Here is a 21,169-nt window from a genome sequence, read left to right as displayed (position 1 = left end):
GCCATCTTGGAACGTAAATGTCAGTTGTCTTTTTGTTATGATATGATCACATTATTTATATCTTTATTTTTATTTTCATGATCTTGTAAAGCTATTTTTAACTGCTCTGGCTCCAGTGATGCTACATGTTTACAACGGAATTTCTATTCCATGGAAAGTCAATGATTACGTTTAATTTTTCAGATAGTATATTTACGTAAATAGTAAGTGTTATATTGTTTTGTATTTACCATGATAATTTACCCTTTTTCTTTTATAATGTCAATAAAATTCTCAAGGTATTTTTTTAATGTTTAAAATCTCTTTGTCTGCAAATGATGTCTTCTGGGTACTTTTTTGTATGAATGTAAATTTCCATTTTCTCCCAAATGTTCACTGTATGTCCTGTAGGTAACTTATGTAGAATTGTTAGGGCATTTTCAATATTTTCTGCTTTACGTTCTTGGCTTTTTAAATGCAAGTAAATTGTGGATTGGTTGCTTTCACAGTCTCATGTTTGTTCTTTAAATATGATTCCGAAATTCCTGCCGGTTTGTCCGATATAATACAGCAATCGGCAAGGAAGCTTGTTGATGCCTGGGTTTGAAAAAGTTTTTATTTATCGTATTTTGGGCTTCAAATTTTTATTTGTATGGAATGCTTATTTTATTTTTGCTTTCTTAAACAAGTTGTCCATTTTTTCTGGTGTGTGGCCTATGTATGGTGTTGTAACATAGATAGGTTTATTTGTGATTTTTTCCTTCTCTTTTTAATGTTACTTCTTAATGTATGTCATCTGCTTTTGGTTTTGCGTTGCTCATATAATTGTAGCACTATTTTGGAACTAAAGTCATTTAGTTGTGCTATGTATTGTAGCACTTTTATTTCATTTTCTATCGCATTATTGTTGAGAAGTAAATATAAAATTCTATTAACCATTGATTTGAAATATGCATATTTATTCGAATTTGGGTGACAAGGATTTTTATTTATGATACTGTAAGTCGTAGTAGCTTTATTTCAAATTGTTGGTCGCTGTTGTTACTTATTTTTAGGTCTAAAAAGTTTATTGACTCATTTTATTCTATTTCCATTGTAAATTTTGGGTCATGGTGCAAGGTGTTTTTTGCTAATTGTAACTAAAATAAAATATGTCATTCTTTGACCTCGTGCTAGCTGCGAGCCTACTGGAAAGGAAAATGTTCATAAATTTGTCAATAATCTCTGAATCCATACCACGCCAAGGCAAAACAATGTTGACATCTGCAGTGACCACAAGACAAGATTAATTATGATAGCTTCATATGCTTTTGGTCAAGTACACTGATGCAAAAACTAGCCTTTCCTGTTCTGTACCATGTACTGAAGACTAACGTATCACCCAAACCAACACATTCCTTGTCTTCTTCCTCCTCATTTGATTGTTGAAAGTGTTGATGATACACTACCACAGGCTTGCTAGGCTCGTGTGTTAATACTTCGTTGTGTTAACACTTTGTTGTGCACTAGGTGGTCAGCACCTAACATTTATTTCTTCATGTCAGTAAGGTTTATGGTTTGCCCGACGATACATGGATGACTGCAATGATTTACCACTGGATGATGGTGTTGTCACATCCCTACCAAGAGTACATTCCTATAAATTTTGTAATGGCTTTAAGATAAGAGGTTATCTTTGACATAGTAAAATTTAAAAGCTTTTCTTTACATAATGCGGTTCACATTGCTCCCCTTACTGTTTTCAGAAGTTTAGCTTTCAAAAACTGAGTTCCTTTTTTGTTAAAAACAAGGAATGAGAAAATAGCATTTCCAATAGTTACGACAGATAGGTCATAATAGACACAAACTGAAGCAGAGTGGAACACAAGCAAGGTGGAGATTAATTTCTTTTCTGTAAAAACGGTTAACAATATCGTTTTCAATACAGGTTGGTTTGTTCAATATTCAATAGACTGGAACATATAGTCAGGGATTAACACAACATATGAAAGGTCAAGTAAGACTGAAGAAAACTACAGATACTTGAGAAGAATGTACAAATATTAGAGATTCTTTCCAAAATAGTTTCATTTGATTTTGTGATGCCTGTATTTTGAAACACAGTGATCTTCAAATATCTCAATTATAATATTCATACCAGTATCACTCATATTGAGAACTCATCAAACACAAACAATGGTTTTGTGTAGAGATCAGCTGGGATGGAACAGTATACATAGGATAAATATCATAAATAATAAGGGCCAAGAAAATTTCATGAGAACAATAACGCAAAAAATGCAAAATTAATGGTATAGTTTATGGTTTTTAGTGAAAGAATATGAAATCCACAATTTTTACAAAATATTGTGAAATTTGTCATTTTCTCGTACAAAAAAACTGAGGATAATATTTTACCACAATTTGTAACTGATGGTTATTGACCATTCAAATCATGCATAATCTTAAAAAGACGATTCACCTCCCACATATTGCGACTTCAAAAATAGCATTTAAAAAAACTGAATTTAGTAAAAATAGCAGTGAATTTGTGAAAATATAACACCAAATTCGGCAAAAAAATCAAATTTACAAAAAAGTAATGCTGAATTTGGCCCTAAAATAAAATGGTTTTTCCTGTCCCTACAAATATGGAATGAAATTTTATGTTCTGGCTCAACCAAATGGTCTTTTACATGGAATTCACAGTCACACATCACAGAGCAAAAGATCCAAACATTAGCTGTCACAGCCATGCAGCTAAGAAGTGCACAAATTGCTTGAAGGGATGGAAGGGAAAAGACAATACACTATTTACGTAGCTTTTATTTTACAATTCTGTTATCCTTGCATAGAAGCTTCTGCCATAGCAAACCCAATACACAGAAGCCCTGCAAGCTTACGAGAAGGGCAGTCTAGCATAAGTAGCAGCCCAAAGTCTGCAGAGGAAAAAAAAAAAAAAAAACATGCGGCTATGGAAAGGACAGTGCATCTTTTGGTAAGTGCAGAAACAAGCAGGACATCCTTCAAATTTCTAGAGAATACAGAGGTGATTCAGTTTCAAAGTTAAATTGAAAATAACTGTAGCAAAGAAAACAAACTGCAATTGATTGCTGAATGTAATAAAATTATGAAAGGTGTTGACAGACAAGTGCAGATGTAAGCCTATTATCCTTAAACTCACAAAACGGTTCGTTGGTATAAGAAACTTTGAATACATTTATTCTGCATTTCTGCCCATCTTCACTGCCTGCCTGCCCTGACCCCCCTCCCCCAAATAAGCCACACAGGTTATGTGTGCGGGATGTGTGAGTAGATTTGCTGCACAAATTTTATAGAACTTCACAAAGGTGGTTACATCTCGGCAAGTAAAACTTCACAAGTCAGAGAATGTTACCGAAAAGGAAAAATGCCAGCTTACTTAACATTACACAGCAAAACTACAGTATAGCTTAATTAAACACAGTAATGAACAAGAATGGAAGGAAAATTTTCTAATACAATCAATTTGGATGCAAACAGATTAGTTAATTACAAACCTTCTGCTCCATTAAGAATGTTTCACGCTCGAATCTTTCCTTTCGCCATTCAGCTTCATCTTCTTCATTGCCTTCGAACTCTACAGCATCCTCTGCATCAGAGTCTTTTTTTGATTGCTCATTTTCATCTGCTATATCTGCAAAAAGTGGTGGAATCAATAAGAAGACTGACAGCCAAACCATAAACATAATTAAAGATAAATCTTCACACTATGTACAGAATTAAGTAGTGTGTGTGTGTGTGTGTGTGTGTGTGTGTGTGTGTGTGTTTGTGTGTGTGGTGTGGTGTGGTATGCGCGCGCGCGAGCGAGTGTATACCTGTCCTTTTTCCCCCCCTAAGGTAAGTCTTTCCGCTCCTGGGATTGGAATGACTCCTTACCGTCTCCCTTAAAACCCACATCCTTTCGTCTTTCCCTCTCCTTCCCTCTTTCCTGATGAAGCAACTGTTGGTTGCGAAAGCTTGAATTTTGTGTGTATGTTTGTGTTTGTTTGTGTGTATATCAACATGCCAGTGCTTTCGTTTGGTAAGTTACATCATCTTTGTTTTTAGATATATTTTTTCCACGTGGAATGTTTCCCTCTATTATATTCATAGAATTAAGTAATTAGTAATATGGTGCATACACCACTTCAGTGCTTCAAAAAGTATATTAACAACTAGCTCCACAAAATTCAAATATTGTAAATCATTTATTAACTCAACAAGATATCTGTAATATGAGGAAGCTTGCCAGAAAGTTGACAACTTTGTTAATCAACACTGCATTCCATATAATTTTGAAAAGCACATTATTCAATGTGCATACATCTAAGCCCATTATTACAGAATTAGAATGCAACTTATAACTATGATTTCCATAACATAACTGTAAAACACAAAGATTAGTAAATGGAAAGTGTACATGACTACACAGGTGGAAATACTGGTTGTCTCAATTTTCTCAATGTGTTCCTCAAAAAGAACATCGCCTTCCCTTCAGGGATTCCTATGTGAGTTCCCGAAGCATCTCCGTAACACTTATAAGTTGTTCGAATCTACCGGTAACAAATCTAGCAGCCTGCCTCTGAATTGCTTCAATGTCATCCTTTAATCTGACCTGGTACAGCTCCCAAACACTTGAGCAGTACTCAAGAACAGGTTGCACAAGAGTCCTATACGTGGTCTCCTGAACCATATATTCCTAAAATTTCCCTGATAAAACCGACACCGACCATTCACTGTTCCTACCACAGTTTTCACATACTCATCCATTTCATATCACTTTGCAATGTTATGCCCAAATATTTTTAATTTTTAAACAACATGACCGTGTCAAGCAGGACACTACTAATGCTGTATACGAACATTATAGGTTTGGTTTTCCAAATCATCCACATTAACTCACATTTCTCTACATTTAGAGCTAGCTGCCATTCATCACACCAATTAGAAATTTTGTCCAAGTCATCTTGCAGCTTCCTAGAGTCACTCAAATTCGACAACTTACCATACACCAAAGCATCATCAGCAAACAACCACAGACAGCCGCCCACCCTGTCCATCAAATCATTGACCTATATAGAGAACAACAGCGGTCCTATCACACTTCTCTGTGGCACTCCTGATGATTGTCTCTGATGAACACTCACCATTGAGTAAAACATACTGGGTTCTATTAAGAAGTCTTTGAGCCACTCACATGTCTATGAACTTATTCCATATCGTCGCTAGGCAGCGAAAACCTCGTAACTCCATCTGACAATGAAATCCATGTAACTCCATTACCAAATGTAGACAATTATGCCACATAGCCTATTGAAACCCTCCTCCTTCGAGTTGTATGGTGTCGCCATCTAGCGACAATAATGAAAAACTCACATCTCCAGCGATATGTAGTTTGTGCTGTAAACCTCGCATCTCCGGTAATCGCCATTGTTAGTGTGCAGGTCAAACATATGCTCCGAGATTAAAACGTTTTTTGATGTGATAGTAACCTTTTTGACTCACAGACCCAACACTGCTTTATTGCCACAAGTAGGTATTTATGTATTGTATTTTAATATACAGAATTAATAAGACCTCATTAGATACAACGTTGATTTATGAGTTTTTCATCGCGCATAAAGCAGACTGCACTCGGTACATACGAGGTTTTAATTTTAGAACTTATCAGAATCCTATACATTCTACAGTACTACTTTGTTTTTGGCTATGGGCAAAAAGAATAAATTCACTCTTCACCTTGTGAAACAAGCCGACAACGGTCATATTGTATAAAATCACCGGAAGGAGATTCTAGTCAGGTTCCTCCTTGTCCTGCACCAAAAGGAAGAGTAGACCTACAAAATGATGGTAAACCGTAGTTTATATTGTTGTAACTTCAAGTAAGATCCTTGTTTGAAAGTTGAGGTGGTTAAATTATTTAAATATTATTGATGACATTATTGTTTACAATACAGACAATGCAGAAAAAGAAGCCAATACAGAGGCGAATTCCAGTTCTGAGTTTGAAAGTCTTTTCGAACACAGCAGCGAGGATGGTATCTCCAGTGGCAGTAGTGATGTGTATGATACAGATAAAAACAAAAATGACCACAGCAGTATCAACAGCATGGAAGACGCCAATGACGAAGTTGATGTGGGAGTAAAAAGTACTAAACAGCGCCGTAAAAGGAAAAGCAATCAATCACTTCAAAGTTTGCAGAAAGAAAAACATATGAGGGGGCAGGATTATTTCGGAATGGAAAAAAGATGAGTTTGGGAAAAAGAGAACAACAATGAGCAGAAGTAGGAGGGAAATGAAACCACGATGTACTTGTAAACATTCTTCCTTAAATCGGAACAGGAATTGCAAGGATATTACAGAAGAGCAGAGATAGCTAATATTTAATCATTTCTGGCAGGATATGCCTTGGGGTGAAAAAAAACATTTTTTTGTTAGAAACCATGTCTCCTACGTTCCAGTTAAAAAACGCAGAAATAATTCAGAATATAATAAATCTCACCGTTCTAACACACTATATTACAATTTTGTAATAGAAGGACAGGGAAAAACTGTCTGCAAGACCATGTTTCTGAATACTTTGTGCTTGGGCGAATGGATTGTCAGAACATGGGCATCTAGTGAATCAGGAAGAACGCTTGCAGAAGGGCCTAAAATGCAGGAGAGACCAACGAAAGTTTCAGGTGGACAACAATCAGCATCAGATTTTTTTGCAGAGTTGCCGAATCTGGGATCGAATAACTGCCGTCGTTCTTCCACAAAACTTTACTCGGAACCTAACTGGCAGAGTAAATCAGAATTACATAGGGAATATATAGAATTTTGCAAGAAAAGAGGACAAATCCCAGCTGCTTAGAAACAGTTCTGCGAGGTATTCGATGAAAATAATCTTAACTTATTTTCGCCAAAAAAGGACCAGTGCGATCTATGTTGTTCTCACCAGACAGGCACTCTCTCAGACAATGAATACTCTTTGCATATGGCCCAAAAAACTGAGGCAAGGGAAGCGAAAAATAGTGATAAATTAGGACCAGCTAGAGTGTTTACTATGGACCTACGAGCACTTCTGCTTCCTCCCAGACTAAAAGCATCTGCACCTTATTATAAAAGCAAACTAAAGGTCCACAACTTTACTATCTATGATTTAAAAAGTAACGATGGTTATTGTTACCTTTGGCACGAGAGTGAAGGTGGACTAACAGATTCGAAATTTGCCAGTATACTCGTACATTTTATAGAAACATACGTCCAAAATGATTCAGAAGCTATTTTCTATAGCGACGGATGCACGTAACAGAATGGAAACTCAGTCATGAGTAATGCGTTGGCTCATTTCGCCAATCAGAAAGGCATTACAATAGTGAAAAAAGGTCACACTCAAATGGAGTGTGATTCTATGCACTCCACCATAGAAATTAAGTTAAAAAACAGACACATTTATATTCCTGCTGGGTATGTAGAAGTTCATACTACTGCAAGACAAAGTCCTAGACCTTATGTTGTCAATTCTTTGGACCACACATTTTTCTAGTCCTATGATAAACTCTCGTTGTATTCATCTATTCGGCCAGGATCCAAAATCGGGGATCCAACAGTGACTGATATCCAGTGTCTCAAATATGATCCCTCCGGAAATATCGAATATAAATTGAAAGTCAGTGATACATGGGAAGCACTTCCAAGAAGGATGTCAAACATACCGAGCTCATTTACAGTTCCCCCTCTCTACAGTTCACCACTAAAGATCAGTGGTGGAAAGTTTACGCATTTGCAACAACTAAAGCTGGTCCTTCCTAAGGATGTGCATTCATTTTATGACACACTGCCTCACATTTGTAATGAGAGAACGTGTCCATGCCTAAAAAAATGCAGCCGAAAATAAACTTGTTTACAGCCACCTATGACTGTGATAGTAGCAGTAATATTAACAATAATAAATGTTAATAAGCTGCACAAATGTTTACAGTAATAAAAGTTTAATTAAAGCTAACAATATTGTTTGTATGCTTTTTAAACACTGTAATTTATTAACATCCAGATTCCAATATTTTGATCAATGTGAAATTATTCATTTCACTTTATATCTGTAACAATGTATCCTTACAGATGTTTCATAATACACAAACAATGCAAAGTTGAAGTAAGTATTTTTTAAAACAAATTAAACATTCATTCATTTCAATTCTTAAGTGTGCACTCGTTACATGCCTCTTATCTCCATTACTACCAAAAAAAGACTGTGAAAACCTCGTAACTCCAAAAACCGGCAGACAATTTTAAGTGCATAATAAAGTCTTATGTACCAATGACCGGATCCATATTGTGTAGCAGAAACCACTACATTTGGTTAATCAGGTCCCCATGTGATTTCTATAATTGGTTTTTGGTTTCTCTTGTAAAATTTGACAAACTTGAGTTACGAGGTTTTCATTGCCTAACGATGATATGCTCATACCTTCATTAACAGCTTGCAATGGGGCACCGTGTCAAATGCTTTCAGCAAATCTAGCCATATGGAATCAAATTGGACTATTAGTGGTATAGGGTACCCCCTTCCACACATACTATGGTGGCTTCCCGAGCATAAATGAAGATGTAGAAATAATGTCAGTGTAAGGAAACTTCTTGGCATCTTTTGGGACATCATCATTTGCATGAAGACTACAGCCCTGCAGCTCCAGTAAATCGCTCGCTGTACAGCGAGGCATTTAGGGTGGTTGCAACATTATATGTCTATTTCAAATAACTCTGCACTTCGGCTTTAATTCTGTAACAGGCGTGTGTGTTTCTACATAACAATGCTTCTCCTCTTGGAGTGCATAAGGATTAATTTACTCGTACTATGTACAACTGTAATAGCCTAGCTCTTTTTCAGTAAACTCATTCTTATAACCAAAATTTACACTTCTTATAACTGAGTAATCAAACACAGCTGATCATCTCCTATCTTCCTATATGTTTCACTCTTATTCAAAACCTCTCATTAATAGAAATACAATGTACGTAATGAGTTTCTTCCTCATCCCAGGTTTATCACTACTTTTTAACTACCAGTTACCTATACTAAATGCTTGCACTTTCTTCTGGATCAAAGAAAATGACAAATATTTGAGCATTAAATATGAGGGTAATCCCAAAAGTAAGGTCTCCTATTTTTTCATAAGTACAGAACTCTGTTTGTGAGGCAGTTGGTCACACTGTTATGAAGAGTGCTTCACGCACTGTGTGTAAACATGCGCACACTGCGCTGAGGCGCTCAGTCTTGGCTTGGCAGCTGTTGAGAATGGAGCTCCCGTTGGATGTTACCGCCAAGTGCGAATTGAGTGCAGTTATTCAGTTTTTGAACGCAAAGGGCACTGTGCCGATTGAAATCCATTGCCAGTTGCCGGAAGTGTATGTTGAGTTGTGCATGGATGTCAAAAATGTTCGTAAGTGGTGTAGAGAGTTTGCAGCTGGTCAGACCGAAATTCACGACGAACAAAGGAGTGGGAGACCGTCAATTTCTGAGGAGACGGTGTTGAAGGTTGCGCAAAGCATGCGTGAAGATCGGCGGATCACCCTGGATGATCTCTGGACATTGGTTCCTGAGGTTTCCTGAAGCACTGCTCACAGAATTTTAACGGAAACATTGAACTACCGGAAGGTGTGCGCAAGATGGGTGCCACGCATGCTGCCTGACGACCACATGCGGCAACAAGTTGATGCTTCCCGCACATTTCTTCACCGCCCTGCATCCGAACAGGACAACTTTCTGGACTCAACTGTCACGGGTGACAAAACCTGGGCATACCACTTTACACCTGAGACCAAGCAACAATCACGTCAGTGGCGGCATCCTTCTTCACCAAAGCTGCGGAAATTAAAAACAAACACAATCTGCTGGTAAAGTCTTGACAACCGTTTTTTTTTTTTTGGATCAGAAAGAGGTATTTTTGGTTGGCTTTATGCCCACTGGGATCACAATTAATGATGACAGGTACTGTGAGACTCCGAAAAAACTCAAACTGGCAATTCAGAACCGGAGAAGAGGAATGTTGAGCAAGGGCGTACACATTCACCATGACAACACTTGCCCACACATTGCTCGGCAAACCGTTGCTCTCCTGCAACGGTTTCAGGGGACCATAATCACCCACCCACCCTATAGTCCTGACTTGGCACCCAGTGACTATCACCTGTTCCCCAGGTTAAAGGAACATGGCCGGAAAGCGATTACGCTCTGATGACGACGTGAAAGAAGAGGTTCATTACTTTCTGAACAGCAAGGTGGCGAGCTGGTATAACATGGGCATACAAAAACTGCCACAGCGTCTAAAAAACTGCATTGACAGAAATGGTGATTATGTCGAAAAATAGCTAAATGTTCAAGCTGTAAACTGATGTAAACCATTGTAGAAATAAACAGGTCTATGTACTTATTAAAAAAAAATAGGAGACCTTACTTTTGGGATTACCCTCATAGTTATGACCAAGATAATTGGTGTACTGTTAATAATGCACACTGACTGTATCCTACAGCAGCCTATATTTTCATATTCTTTCCTTTTCTCATTTAATTCTTCCTTTCATCTCTTCTTTGTCTGTCAGACAGCACGGTCATAGCATAAAACCTTCTCTTATAAAGATGATATACATGCACAAACTTTTTCTGTACAAGTTGCTAAAACCATGTGGAAGAAACTGTAGGCAACCTATACTGATATATGGTGTGTGCAATTTTCCTTGGTTTGCTAATTCTGAATTGGTGAAAGCCTGAAACCCAGCAATTACATAAACTGGACAATATTTGTAATAGGATGAAGTGGCTCTTCTCCATCCTTACATTCCTGCTTAGATACAAAAGCTGTTACATGTACATTATTATTCACTAAAATTATTTACCACCATAAAACATCAACAGCCAACTGCATGATACTGGTACAGAAGGCACTTAATATACATACCACCAACGAAATGTTACATCAATAGACTTGTAAATGCTTCACCTGGCAATGTAAATAACACCATCGCCTACCTTGTTGGAGTAAATCTACACTTATTCATGTGAGTGGATTGATGGTCTCACAGGCACAGCAGACGGTATTCACTGTAAGACCATCAGCAAAACAGCACTTAAATTATGAGGTAGAATAATTGATGATGAAGTTACGTATGTACTCTAGAAGGGTTTAAATTTTGCCCCAGTTCTACCTTTATTACCAACTGTGGGAAACATAGGTCATCTCCATCTTTTTCATCAAAATCTTATCACAGGCATCTATGTTATTTGCATTATTTTTCTATTTGAAATTAATGAAGCAGTTTCCTTTTGCAGCAGAGTATTACTTTCAAAAATTTTAAAGTAATCAGGCTAGGCAAAAACTTAAAATTATAATGATGACTGCAACTTCTTAAACCTTGGTTTAAGATTGTGGAACTCTGATATTTCTGAACAGCGGAACTTCCTTATAGCTGAACTTCAAAACCCAAACAATAGAAACTTACTATCTACAACACTTTGCACAAGAAAATATAAAAAGAAAAATTTAACTGAACTTTGTGTTTGTCTAGTTGTATATTGTATGCAGAGTTTCACATAATGTATAACCTTACACGTCCTATTCCTTGGACTGACCAGTGTTTACTAATAGGAGAGACAACTTCCCATACACAGGATAAAACACACACACACAAGTGCAACTCACACAAACACGGGCTCCAACACCCAGAGACAGTGGCCCTGAGTGAGTGTGTGTGTGTGTGTGTGTGTGTGTGTGTGTGTGTGTGTGTGAATTGTGCTTGTATGAATCTGTGTGTGTTTTTTATTTCAGAAGGATGACTTTGGCCAAAAGCTTAATATTTCAGCAATCTTTTTCATTGTGCATGTCCGTGACTCAACATCTCCATTACGTGGAAGTTACACAATCTATCATTTCCATGCAGTTGTTATTTCATCCAGGACATTCCATTGCTTGTACTGTATTTAGAGAGAGAGAGAGAGAGAGAGAGAGAGAGAAATTATACCCAAGGCAGCAAATACTTTCTGCAACATTAACGTAAATAGTGATGAGAGAATAATTAAATCTGGAATAACTTACTCATATTCTTCCAGCGAAACTTTCTTTCCCTTCCTCCTTCTGAATGCAGCTCACCATCTTCAAGTAAGAGTTCCTGAAGTAAACGCACATTCCGTTGATCATCATCTAAGACTTGTCGCCTGAAAAATAATAATAAATATGTAGATGGACTTCTCTTCAGAATTATTCAGTTACTTGAAGCCACACACTTTGTTATCTTTTCATTTTTCTAAAGAAACATACAATACCTACAGTTCCTTCTAAAATGTTTATACTTGTATAAAGTATTAAGTCTACTAACAAGATTTTACTTCATTTCAGATACAAGTCCACTGATGGGTCTTTGGGAGGTTTCAGATCTTGGAAACAAAAATCTTAATAATGGGTGATTGAAGGGTTGTTTTATGTGATCCTCCTGAGGCTCTCAACAAAATAGTATATTAGAGGTCATATAACTATATTGTGACACCAGCCTCAGTAGAGTACTGTTGAAACAGAAATATTCTACAATTCCATCTGACAAGACACTCAAGAATGTAAGAGAATACAAACCATATCTTCACATATAATACAGCCTGTTTCCACAGAGGAGGTTACTGTGACAATTTCCAAGATGATACTTCTATCTTATAATGTTAACTCCTTTCTAAAGTAAATCTGCCAAAAACAATGATTGATGTTATCCTCTCCTCTTATAGTAAGAAAGAGGAGATAACAGCATTTCAAATTATCTTCTATCCCTAGTACAAGAAAATGGTAAATATAATGGAAGAATCAGTGTTCTTCAGCAAAATATGGACTGAAACCACACACAGCTCTCTTTCCCTAGAGTTTATCACATCATACCAGGACAGTCGTTTTCTTGATTTGGCAAATTTATTTCATTCCATTTTGTGGTTTGATGTCCATACTGTCATCACAGACACCAGTTTACCCAACAGAGGTACAGGAGTGGATAAAAAATATGGAATCACGGCAAGAAATAAATGCTTGGAACATAAATACAGATCCTGGCCAAGCCTGAAGGTTGCACTGTTGTATTTGGCCGTGAACAACACTTGTGTAATGTCCTCAACAAGTTGCAGGTGTCAGTTGTAGTCAAAACAGTGTTCTGTTTGGTTGTGGGTGCATAATGTCGGAGCTCAGTGAACATGGGCAAACTACTGGTGCTTGTATGGTGGGTGCTTTCACAATCAAGCTAACCGAAGTGTTCAGTGTTTCAAGAGGTACTGTGTCAGATATTTATACCCCACAGAGGTATAAAGTGGAAAAACATCACCACTAAGTCACAACACACACAAATGCGTGTGTCGGGTGATCGTTACAGTGGGTCATTGAAGAGGATTGTGATGAAAAATAAAAAAGTAACAGCTGCATAAGTCACTGCATAAATGAGTATCACACTTGTGAACCATGTCAGCACCAAAACAACATGGAGGGAGCTCTAGAAACAATGAATTGCAGGGCAAGCTGGAATTCCAAAACCACTCATAAGTTATGCAGAAGCCCACTGCACGAAAACATGGTGCCGAACCTGGACTATGGAAGAAAGTTGCTTGGTTGGATGAGTATTGTTTCACAGGGTTTCCAACTTCTGGCCAACTTAACATCCCAGAAGAAAACACACCAGAGGTCCAATGATGATTTGGACAGCCGTATCGTGGCATTCCATGGGCTCCATGGTTAACCTGCAAGGTTGCATTACTGCCAAGAAATATGTGACCATTTTGGCTGTTCAGGTACATCCTATGGTACAATGTTTGCTCCCCAAAGGTGAGCTGTGTTCCAAAATGACAGGGCCCTTTTCATACAGCTCGTACAATCCAAGGCTGGTTTTGTGAGCAAAAGAATGAACTTTGCTTCTCCCCTGGCCACTTTAGTCACCAGATCTTGCTTTTACTGATTCTCTGTGATCTGCTACGCAGAGAAGGGTGCATGATCGCTATTCACCTCTATCATTCTTATCTTAACTTGCTATATTTTGCAGGAAGAATGGAATAAAATTCCCTTGAAAGTCACACAGAACGTACATCAGGTTTGGCACAAGTTTCCCCAAGTGAAACTCCCTGATATTTCCATGATTTCCAGACACATTTCAGAATTTTTTCCTGGCAAATTTTGAGATTGATTGACTAATTGAGAGGGTTTATGGGGGCAAATGGTGAGATCATCAGTCCTGCAATTCCAATGTTACTCACAGAAGAAAGAGGTCAGCTAAAAGTGGATGGATCCAGTCAGGCGAGTAAAACTATAAAACAAGGAAGTTAAAACACACACAGTAAAAGGCATATAAGCTTAGAGCAAATCTGAAACTGGAAAAAAGAGTGTTCTTTCCACGGGGGACTGGTCACGGGGTCCCAAACTGAGAAAATGCGAAGAGAGACCCCAACCACAAACACCCTGCCTCTGCTCCAGGAGTAAAGCAAAACCCTATATCTGGAAATAACCACTTTCACAGAAGAAACTGAGGACCAGTTCAACCATCCATGAATTGTCTGCTAATATTAAAATTAAAGAAGACTATACTTAGCAAGAAGGGGACATTCTACCAATATGTGAGATGTTCTCAGTCTGGCTCCACAACCATGTTGTGGCGATGGTTCGTTACACAGGAGGACACAATGGGTGAGCCTGGTATGACCAACGCATAGATGGCATAAAGCAGTGGACTCCTTCCAAGAGCAGCAGAAGGAAGAACACCAAAGCACAGCAGCCTCCTTGATTATGCGGAGTTTATTACTAAGAGCAGCAGCGCACATAATGTCATTCCAGTTTTGGCCAAAGAGAGATTCGAGACAGATCTGCATATCTGCAGCTGGAGTCACGAAAGAGAATGGAGCATGAGTATCAGCTTACCTAGACAAATGGTCAGCCCGTTGATTCCCCGGGATACCCACATGACTTGGGTCTCAGAGAAAGACAGCCGAGCAGGCGGCACAGTCAAGGAAGGAGAGAAGGTCATGGACAGCAGAGACCAAAGGATTACGTGAGTAGCAGGCGAGTCGGTACATATTAAAACACTGTGGAAGGAGGCCTGAGAAACAAAATGGAGGGTCTCTGGTAATGGCTAAAAGCTCTGCTGTGAACACACTACATGATTCTGGCAACAGATGGTGTTCTAAGCCAGTAGGAGAAGTGAAAGCGTATCCCACTTTATCTATCACCTTAAGACCATCAGTGCACAAGAAGGTAGCACCCTGGAACTCTGCAAGGATGGAATGTGCAAGATGCTGGAAGATCATAGGGTTGACGGAGACCTTAGAACTCTGGACTAGGTCAGTCCTAATCCGTGGTCTAGGCACCATCGAAATGGGGGGTGGGGGGGAGGATGAGAGGAAATACACGGGATGCATTTCAGTGAATGGAGATGGAGATCTCGACAGAGGGAAGTGAGACGCATTCCAACCGGCAATCCCACCCATGGGCAGTGATCAGCAGGGAGATGTTCCTTGCTTGCAAAGAGGACAGGGTACACGGGATGGTCAGGGAACCTGCGAACAATGACTGCAAAAGAAACAAGGAGTTGGCTTCATCGCATTTGTAGAGAGGGGAATCTCCACTTCTGTGAGAAGATTGTCAACGGGACTAGTGCGAAAGGCACCCATAGCCAGACCCACCCAAAAAGGTGAACAGGATCAATTATTTTCAGAGCAAGAGCCACTGAGCCATAAACCTGCTTCCATAATCTAGTCTGGACACGACCAGAACACTGTAAAGATGGAGAAGAGAAGCATGGTCTGTACGCCAAGATGTGTGGACCAGGAGGTGGACAGCATTAAGCTTCCACATGCACGCAGTCTTCAGGCAGCAAATATGGAGCAGCCACATCAGCTTTTCATCAAAAAAAGGCACAAGAAACAGGATTGTGCAGTAACATCTAGGAGCTGGTCAACTAAATAAAGTTCTGGATCAGGGTGTACTATGAATTAATGACAAAAATGCATAACCTGCATTTTGGAGAGAGAAAACTGGAAGCCATGGGAGACAGCCCACGCAGAGGTCCGTTGGACAGCGCCTTGTAATCAGCACTCAGCAGACAACGGGAGTTGCACAAGATGCAAAAATCGTGGACTGACAACGCTGGGGTAACCTGAGGGCCAGCAGAGGTTTCAAGCCCATTGATGGCTATGAGGAAGAGTACGACACTTAATACAGAACCCTGTGAGATACCATTCTCCTGAATCTGAGAGATGCTGAGTGGAGATGCTGAGTGAAGTGCCAATTGGAGCCCAGCAGAGCTGGTGGGATAAAACATCGCAAATAAAAAGTGGAAGGGAGTTGCAAAAGCCCCAGTCAGGGAGTGTAACTAAAATGTGATGGCACCACACCATGTCGTATGCCTTATGTAGGTGCCCACAGTTAGTAAAAGCCACTCGGATTGCGGTTTCGAATCTGAGTAATCAGTTGGAGATTGTTCTTTCCGGAAGTCACATTGATACGGGGGACAAAAGGCCATGAGATTTGAGTAGCCAACATAATCGGAAGCCAACCATCCTCTCAAGCAGTTTACAAAGTACATTCATCCGGCTAATTGGGCAGTAGCTGTCGAGAGACGTTGGTTTCCTCCCAGTCTTAAGAAAAGGGATAACTACAATATCTCGCCACTGTAAGGAGAAGGCACTCGTGAGTCAAATGGGGTTGAAGACCCTGAGTAAATGTTGCTTCTGTGAAATGTCCAAGTGTTGGATTATCTGGCTGTGGAGGGAATCAGCCTGGGGCCGTGTCATGTGAAGATATAAGGGCCTGCAAGAATTCCCATTAAGTGAAGGGTTCATAATGGGGTTCAGCTTGGTGTGGGTTGAAACATAAGGGTGGGGGGTGTCTGTTCAACTCTGTTTTTGCACAAGTGGCAGGATAGGAAGAGGACACCAGTGCTGTTGCAAAGTGTGTTGCAAGGTGTTCCGCAAGGACCAATGGGTCAGTAGACAGAGCACCTTGGAGGATAAGCCCCTGGACAGTTGACTGTCACTGGTGGCCCAGAAAGATACAGAGCTTGGACCAAACCTGCGATGAAGAGCCATACGTCCCCAGGGAGGAAACATAGTGCTCTCACCATTCCTTTTTACTCCACTTAATAAGGTAATGAGCCATAGCATGGAGACACTTAAAAGTGAGGAGGATGGTCTGTGAAGGGTGTCATTTAAATCACTGTGCCAGCATCCATCGGCGGTCCTGGATAATGATTGCTACATGCTTGGTCTACCATGGTACTGGTCGACCATGAGGGGGGCCTGTGGATAGGGCAACAGCAGTGCTAGCAGCACGAAGAATAGTGGCAGAAATACCCTGAACGACTGCATTAATGCAGTTCGAGAGAGAGGTGTCGAAGTGCACAGCAGACATATATAAAGACCAATTGACCCTGCAAAATGTCCAATGTGGGGGCCTGTCCACCTGGCGGTGGCAGGGGAATAACAATCACTGGAAAGTGGTCACTGTCACAAAGATCAACACGAAGTGACCAATGTACGCAAGCAATGAGAGCAGGGGAGGAGATTGTGAGATCGAGAGCAGTTAAGTTTCCATGAGCAGCATTGAAGTGGGTAGGATAACTGTCATTGAGGAGATGCAAATCAAAGTCCGTAGTAAGTTGGTCACGTAGAAGACCCCTACCAAATGAAGTGGCACTCCCCCCACAGGGGTGGTGTGCATTGAAGTCTCCAAGGAAGAGATACGGGGGCACAAGTTGCATACTAAGGTAGACAGTTCAACAAAAGGAAGTGGTCTACCTGGAGGGAGGTAGACACTACAAATGGTGATTGCTGCAGTCGTCTGCACTCTGACTGCTATCGTACCTGGTTGGTACGAAAGATGATCCAGTCACTAATGACATTGGTGCAACCCAATTTGGAGACCCCTCCAGAAGCTATCCTGGGGCTGGCACAGTTCCGACAGAACGCTCAATAACATTTAGAGAGTAGTCAAAATGAAAGTGAGTTTCTTGAAGAACAATGCAGAAGAGTAGGAGGAAACAAGATGTTGTATTTCCGGGAGGTGGCTATAATATCCATTGCAATTCCACTGGATTATCATGTGGTGAGAGACCAGGTGAGACAAAGAAGCCGAAGGGAGGTCAAGTCACTTGGTCGGTGGTCTTCAACAATGAGGATGGGGTGACATCCATAAAAATTTGGTCCTGATTCGGGATGAGGTGGAGGGGTGAAGCCCTCCGGGTAGCCGGGGAAGTCTCATCCTTTGACTTTTGCTGCTTCTTCTTCTCCCTTGGAGGAAGGTAGGAGGCATTGTCAGTAATGGAATAGGTGGCAGTGATGTCAGGATCGGACAGTGTGTGAGTGGTTTTGGGGCCCTCGGTCTGTGGGTCTCTCCTCCGGCCCGGCAGACAAAGGGGGCAAAGGGGGCAAGGGAAAGCAGCCCATAGAAGAATAAAGGCTGCAATAGCTAAGGGACCCATGTGCACAACACATGTACCCACCAAAGAGCTGTTGGGACCCCGGGGAGATAAATTTTGAGATCTCAAGTTTAAGTAAAGACATAAGTTGACAAAAAAATGCAAGGACTTCTGTATTTCTAAGCAAGTGAGCAAAAATCTTAAGTACTAACATCAATATCTTTTGCAATGAACTGATTTTAGTTGGAGAAAGCAAGTCAAATGTTATATATGTTTCATTAAGACCACATATGTTTTATTCAATTAAAAAAAAAAAAAAAAAAAAAAAAAAAAAAAAATATTGGTGACAAAAATATGTATTTCATTGAAATCACAAGACAGATTTCAAATATCTTCACTGGTTTCAGAAATAACCTCAGAAAAAGTAAGCCTGCTGAAAGAAGTGTATAAGGCAGGGGAGAGTTGTGTAAACCAACATTATAGGAGACTGCCAATAAAATGTTGGTTCTACTATGTTTGTTATTGTCGGTTACTACCCACTATGTTATGTCTGTTATTTTACAAGTACTGTGTGGTTTTTCTTTCACGAAATAGTGACTGCCACTATTTTCTTCCTCTTATCAACCATACTTTCTAATATATAAACTAATTTCAAAGTGCCAAAATATTCTAGAATAAATAAAATGTCTACGAAATGTCACACTGTACAGTGGTCTTGCGGTGAGACAGTCACAATTCCTGAAATCCATTGCCTGTGGCGTCTGGCCTGCCGAGGAGCACCGCAGTCCTGAGTCCATGGATAAACCACGGAAATCTGCCTCATTACACCACGCACAAACAGATCTGGCCTGAAGGCAGATCAGTGAGACTAGATTAGTGAGAAATGATGGGCTTCAGATAGGCTGACCCAAACCATTAGAAATACCCACAAAAATGGCCTGCGGTTTTGGCCAGTCACGGAAGTCCACTGGTGTGGCCAGCTATTTACATGTCACAGACACCGTGTTGACGAAATGAGACTGCAGTTATCAATCCATGCAACTGATAACTGACGTGAATACTCTGAAAATCAATACTAATGAGGATAGGATAGTAAGCTACTCATCGTACAGATGTTCACTGATCTGCAGACAGGCTCATAGAAAAGACAATCACACTCTCACAACTAAGCTTTTGGCCATAGCCTTTGTCAGAACACAAGAGCACACACACATCACACAATCATTCAGACAAAACTCATGCACACATGACTGCTGTCTCTGGCCGCTGCATTAACAGTCTCTGAGAATCAGATCCAAGCAAACACCACCTCACCACAGCAGATGCTAGGCTAGCAGCAAGAAGTGGTGGCAGCACTGACTGAAAGCAGAGGGGAGTGGCAGAAAGGAAAGAAGCAATAAGAATGAGAGAGTAGAGAAGCAGCTCACGTACTCAGCTGCGCACATCCAGTGACAATGCATGACATCTCAGTAAACAAACCATTTAATCTACTGAGACAAAACTAGATTTTTTCCATCCTTTTTTTTTTCAAATTTCCCTGACACTTTTGAAATTCCCTGATTTCCAGAACTTGTGGAAACCCTATGCATCCAAACATTCCGAGCCGGTAGCTGTTTTAAATACCAACTGTTTTCCTATACCATGTATGGTAATGTGTTATGTTTTGGTGCTTCCACATTTTTGTCCAACCCCTGTAAGTCTCTTGCACTTTCTGTCTGTGAATAATGTATAAACTATATTCCGTGTGTTGTCAATTAACTTTTATGTGGATATATAATATTTTCTGAGACAGAGATTAGGAGACAGCCCAGCCCTTGCAGAAAGAGCAAGTAAAACTGCCTAAAAACCACACTCAGATTGGGCAGTATCCAATACCTACTTCTGTTAATCCACAAAGCAGATTCCTCACAGGTCTGGTTCACTTCCCTGCCTCACATGTTAGCACATTGTGTGTAAAGCTATTTGAGCCTGTCATCTCAGAACACACAAAGCTAATGCTTTAAAAATCGGAAAGTGTAAAGTTAAACTGGAAGGGAATTAGAGTCTAACATGTAGTTATTAGAGAAGGAGCAGAAATTTCAGTTGGACAACAACAGAAGAAAAAAGTGGACATAGGATTTTCTAAAGCACCATTTCAGAATTAGCCATAATTCATTTAGAGAAACCATTGGCAGGTCAAATCAGTTGAATAAACTGCTTCTGAGCTAGCTACTGTGAAGAGACAAAGGTCCTCAGCAACATGACCAAAATATAATACTGGTAAATGTAATACAGGATCTCACAAAAATAGTCAATAAATTTAATGTATTGCAGCTTCATCAGAACTACAAAACATATACTAATGAGCAAAAACATTATGACCACTTGTTTAATAGCGCAGTTTTTGACCTTTGGAATGCAATACAGCTGTGATTCTGTATTGTATGGAATCAATAAATCCTTGGTAGATTTCAGGACATCTGTGGCACCAGATGTCTACACACAGGTCACACAAATCCTGTAAATTGCAGGCCAGTCATTTGTGGTCACAGAGCTGGAGCCCTATAGCACCGCAGATGTGTTCCTTTACATTCGGATTGAGTGAGTTGGGTGACTAAGACATAATTATGAGTTCACTATGCTATTCCTCAAACCACTTTAGCATAAAGCTGGTGTATTGACAGTCACCTGCCACTTGGGATGACATCAATTTTGAAGGGATGCAAGTGGTCTTCCTGCAGTCAAAAGTCATCAAGGTGCCACTGATTTTTATCACAGGTCTCAAGGAAGCTCAGATAACTGTAC

The 21,169-nt window shown here is 39.8% G+C and overlaps 1 protein-coding gene across 2 annotated transcripts in view; it reads right to left on the bottom strand.

The window, feature by feature from the left end:
* The window catches only part of LOC124613077 (claspin), a 195,951-nt gene that overhangs the window by 13,303 nt on the left and 161,479 nt on the right, over positions 1 to 21,169 (bottom strand). For both annotated transcript variants that reach the window (XM_047141662.1, XM_047141661.1), the window contains exons 14-15: positions 12,058 to 12,176; positions 3,498 to 3,634 (exon numbers count right to left, since the gene is read on the bottom strand). In XM_047141662.1, coding sequence (XP_046997618.1) covers positions 3,498 to 3,634; positions 12,058 to 12,176 — 256 coding nt within the window. The remainder of the gene's footprint in view (positions 1 to 3,497; positions 3,635 to 12,057; positions 12,177 to 21,169) is intronic.

Source organism: Schistocerca americana, chromosome 4 (genome assembly GCF_021461395.2).
Source record: "Schistocerca americana isolate TAMUIC-IGC-003095 chromosome 4, iqSchAmer2.1, whole genome shotgun sequence".
Classification (NCBI taxonomy): Eukaryota; Metazoa; Arthropoda; class Insecta; order Orthoptera; family Acrididae; genus Schistocerca; species Schistocerca americana.
This window is presented reverse-complemented; position numbering and strand designations above follow the sequence as displayed.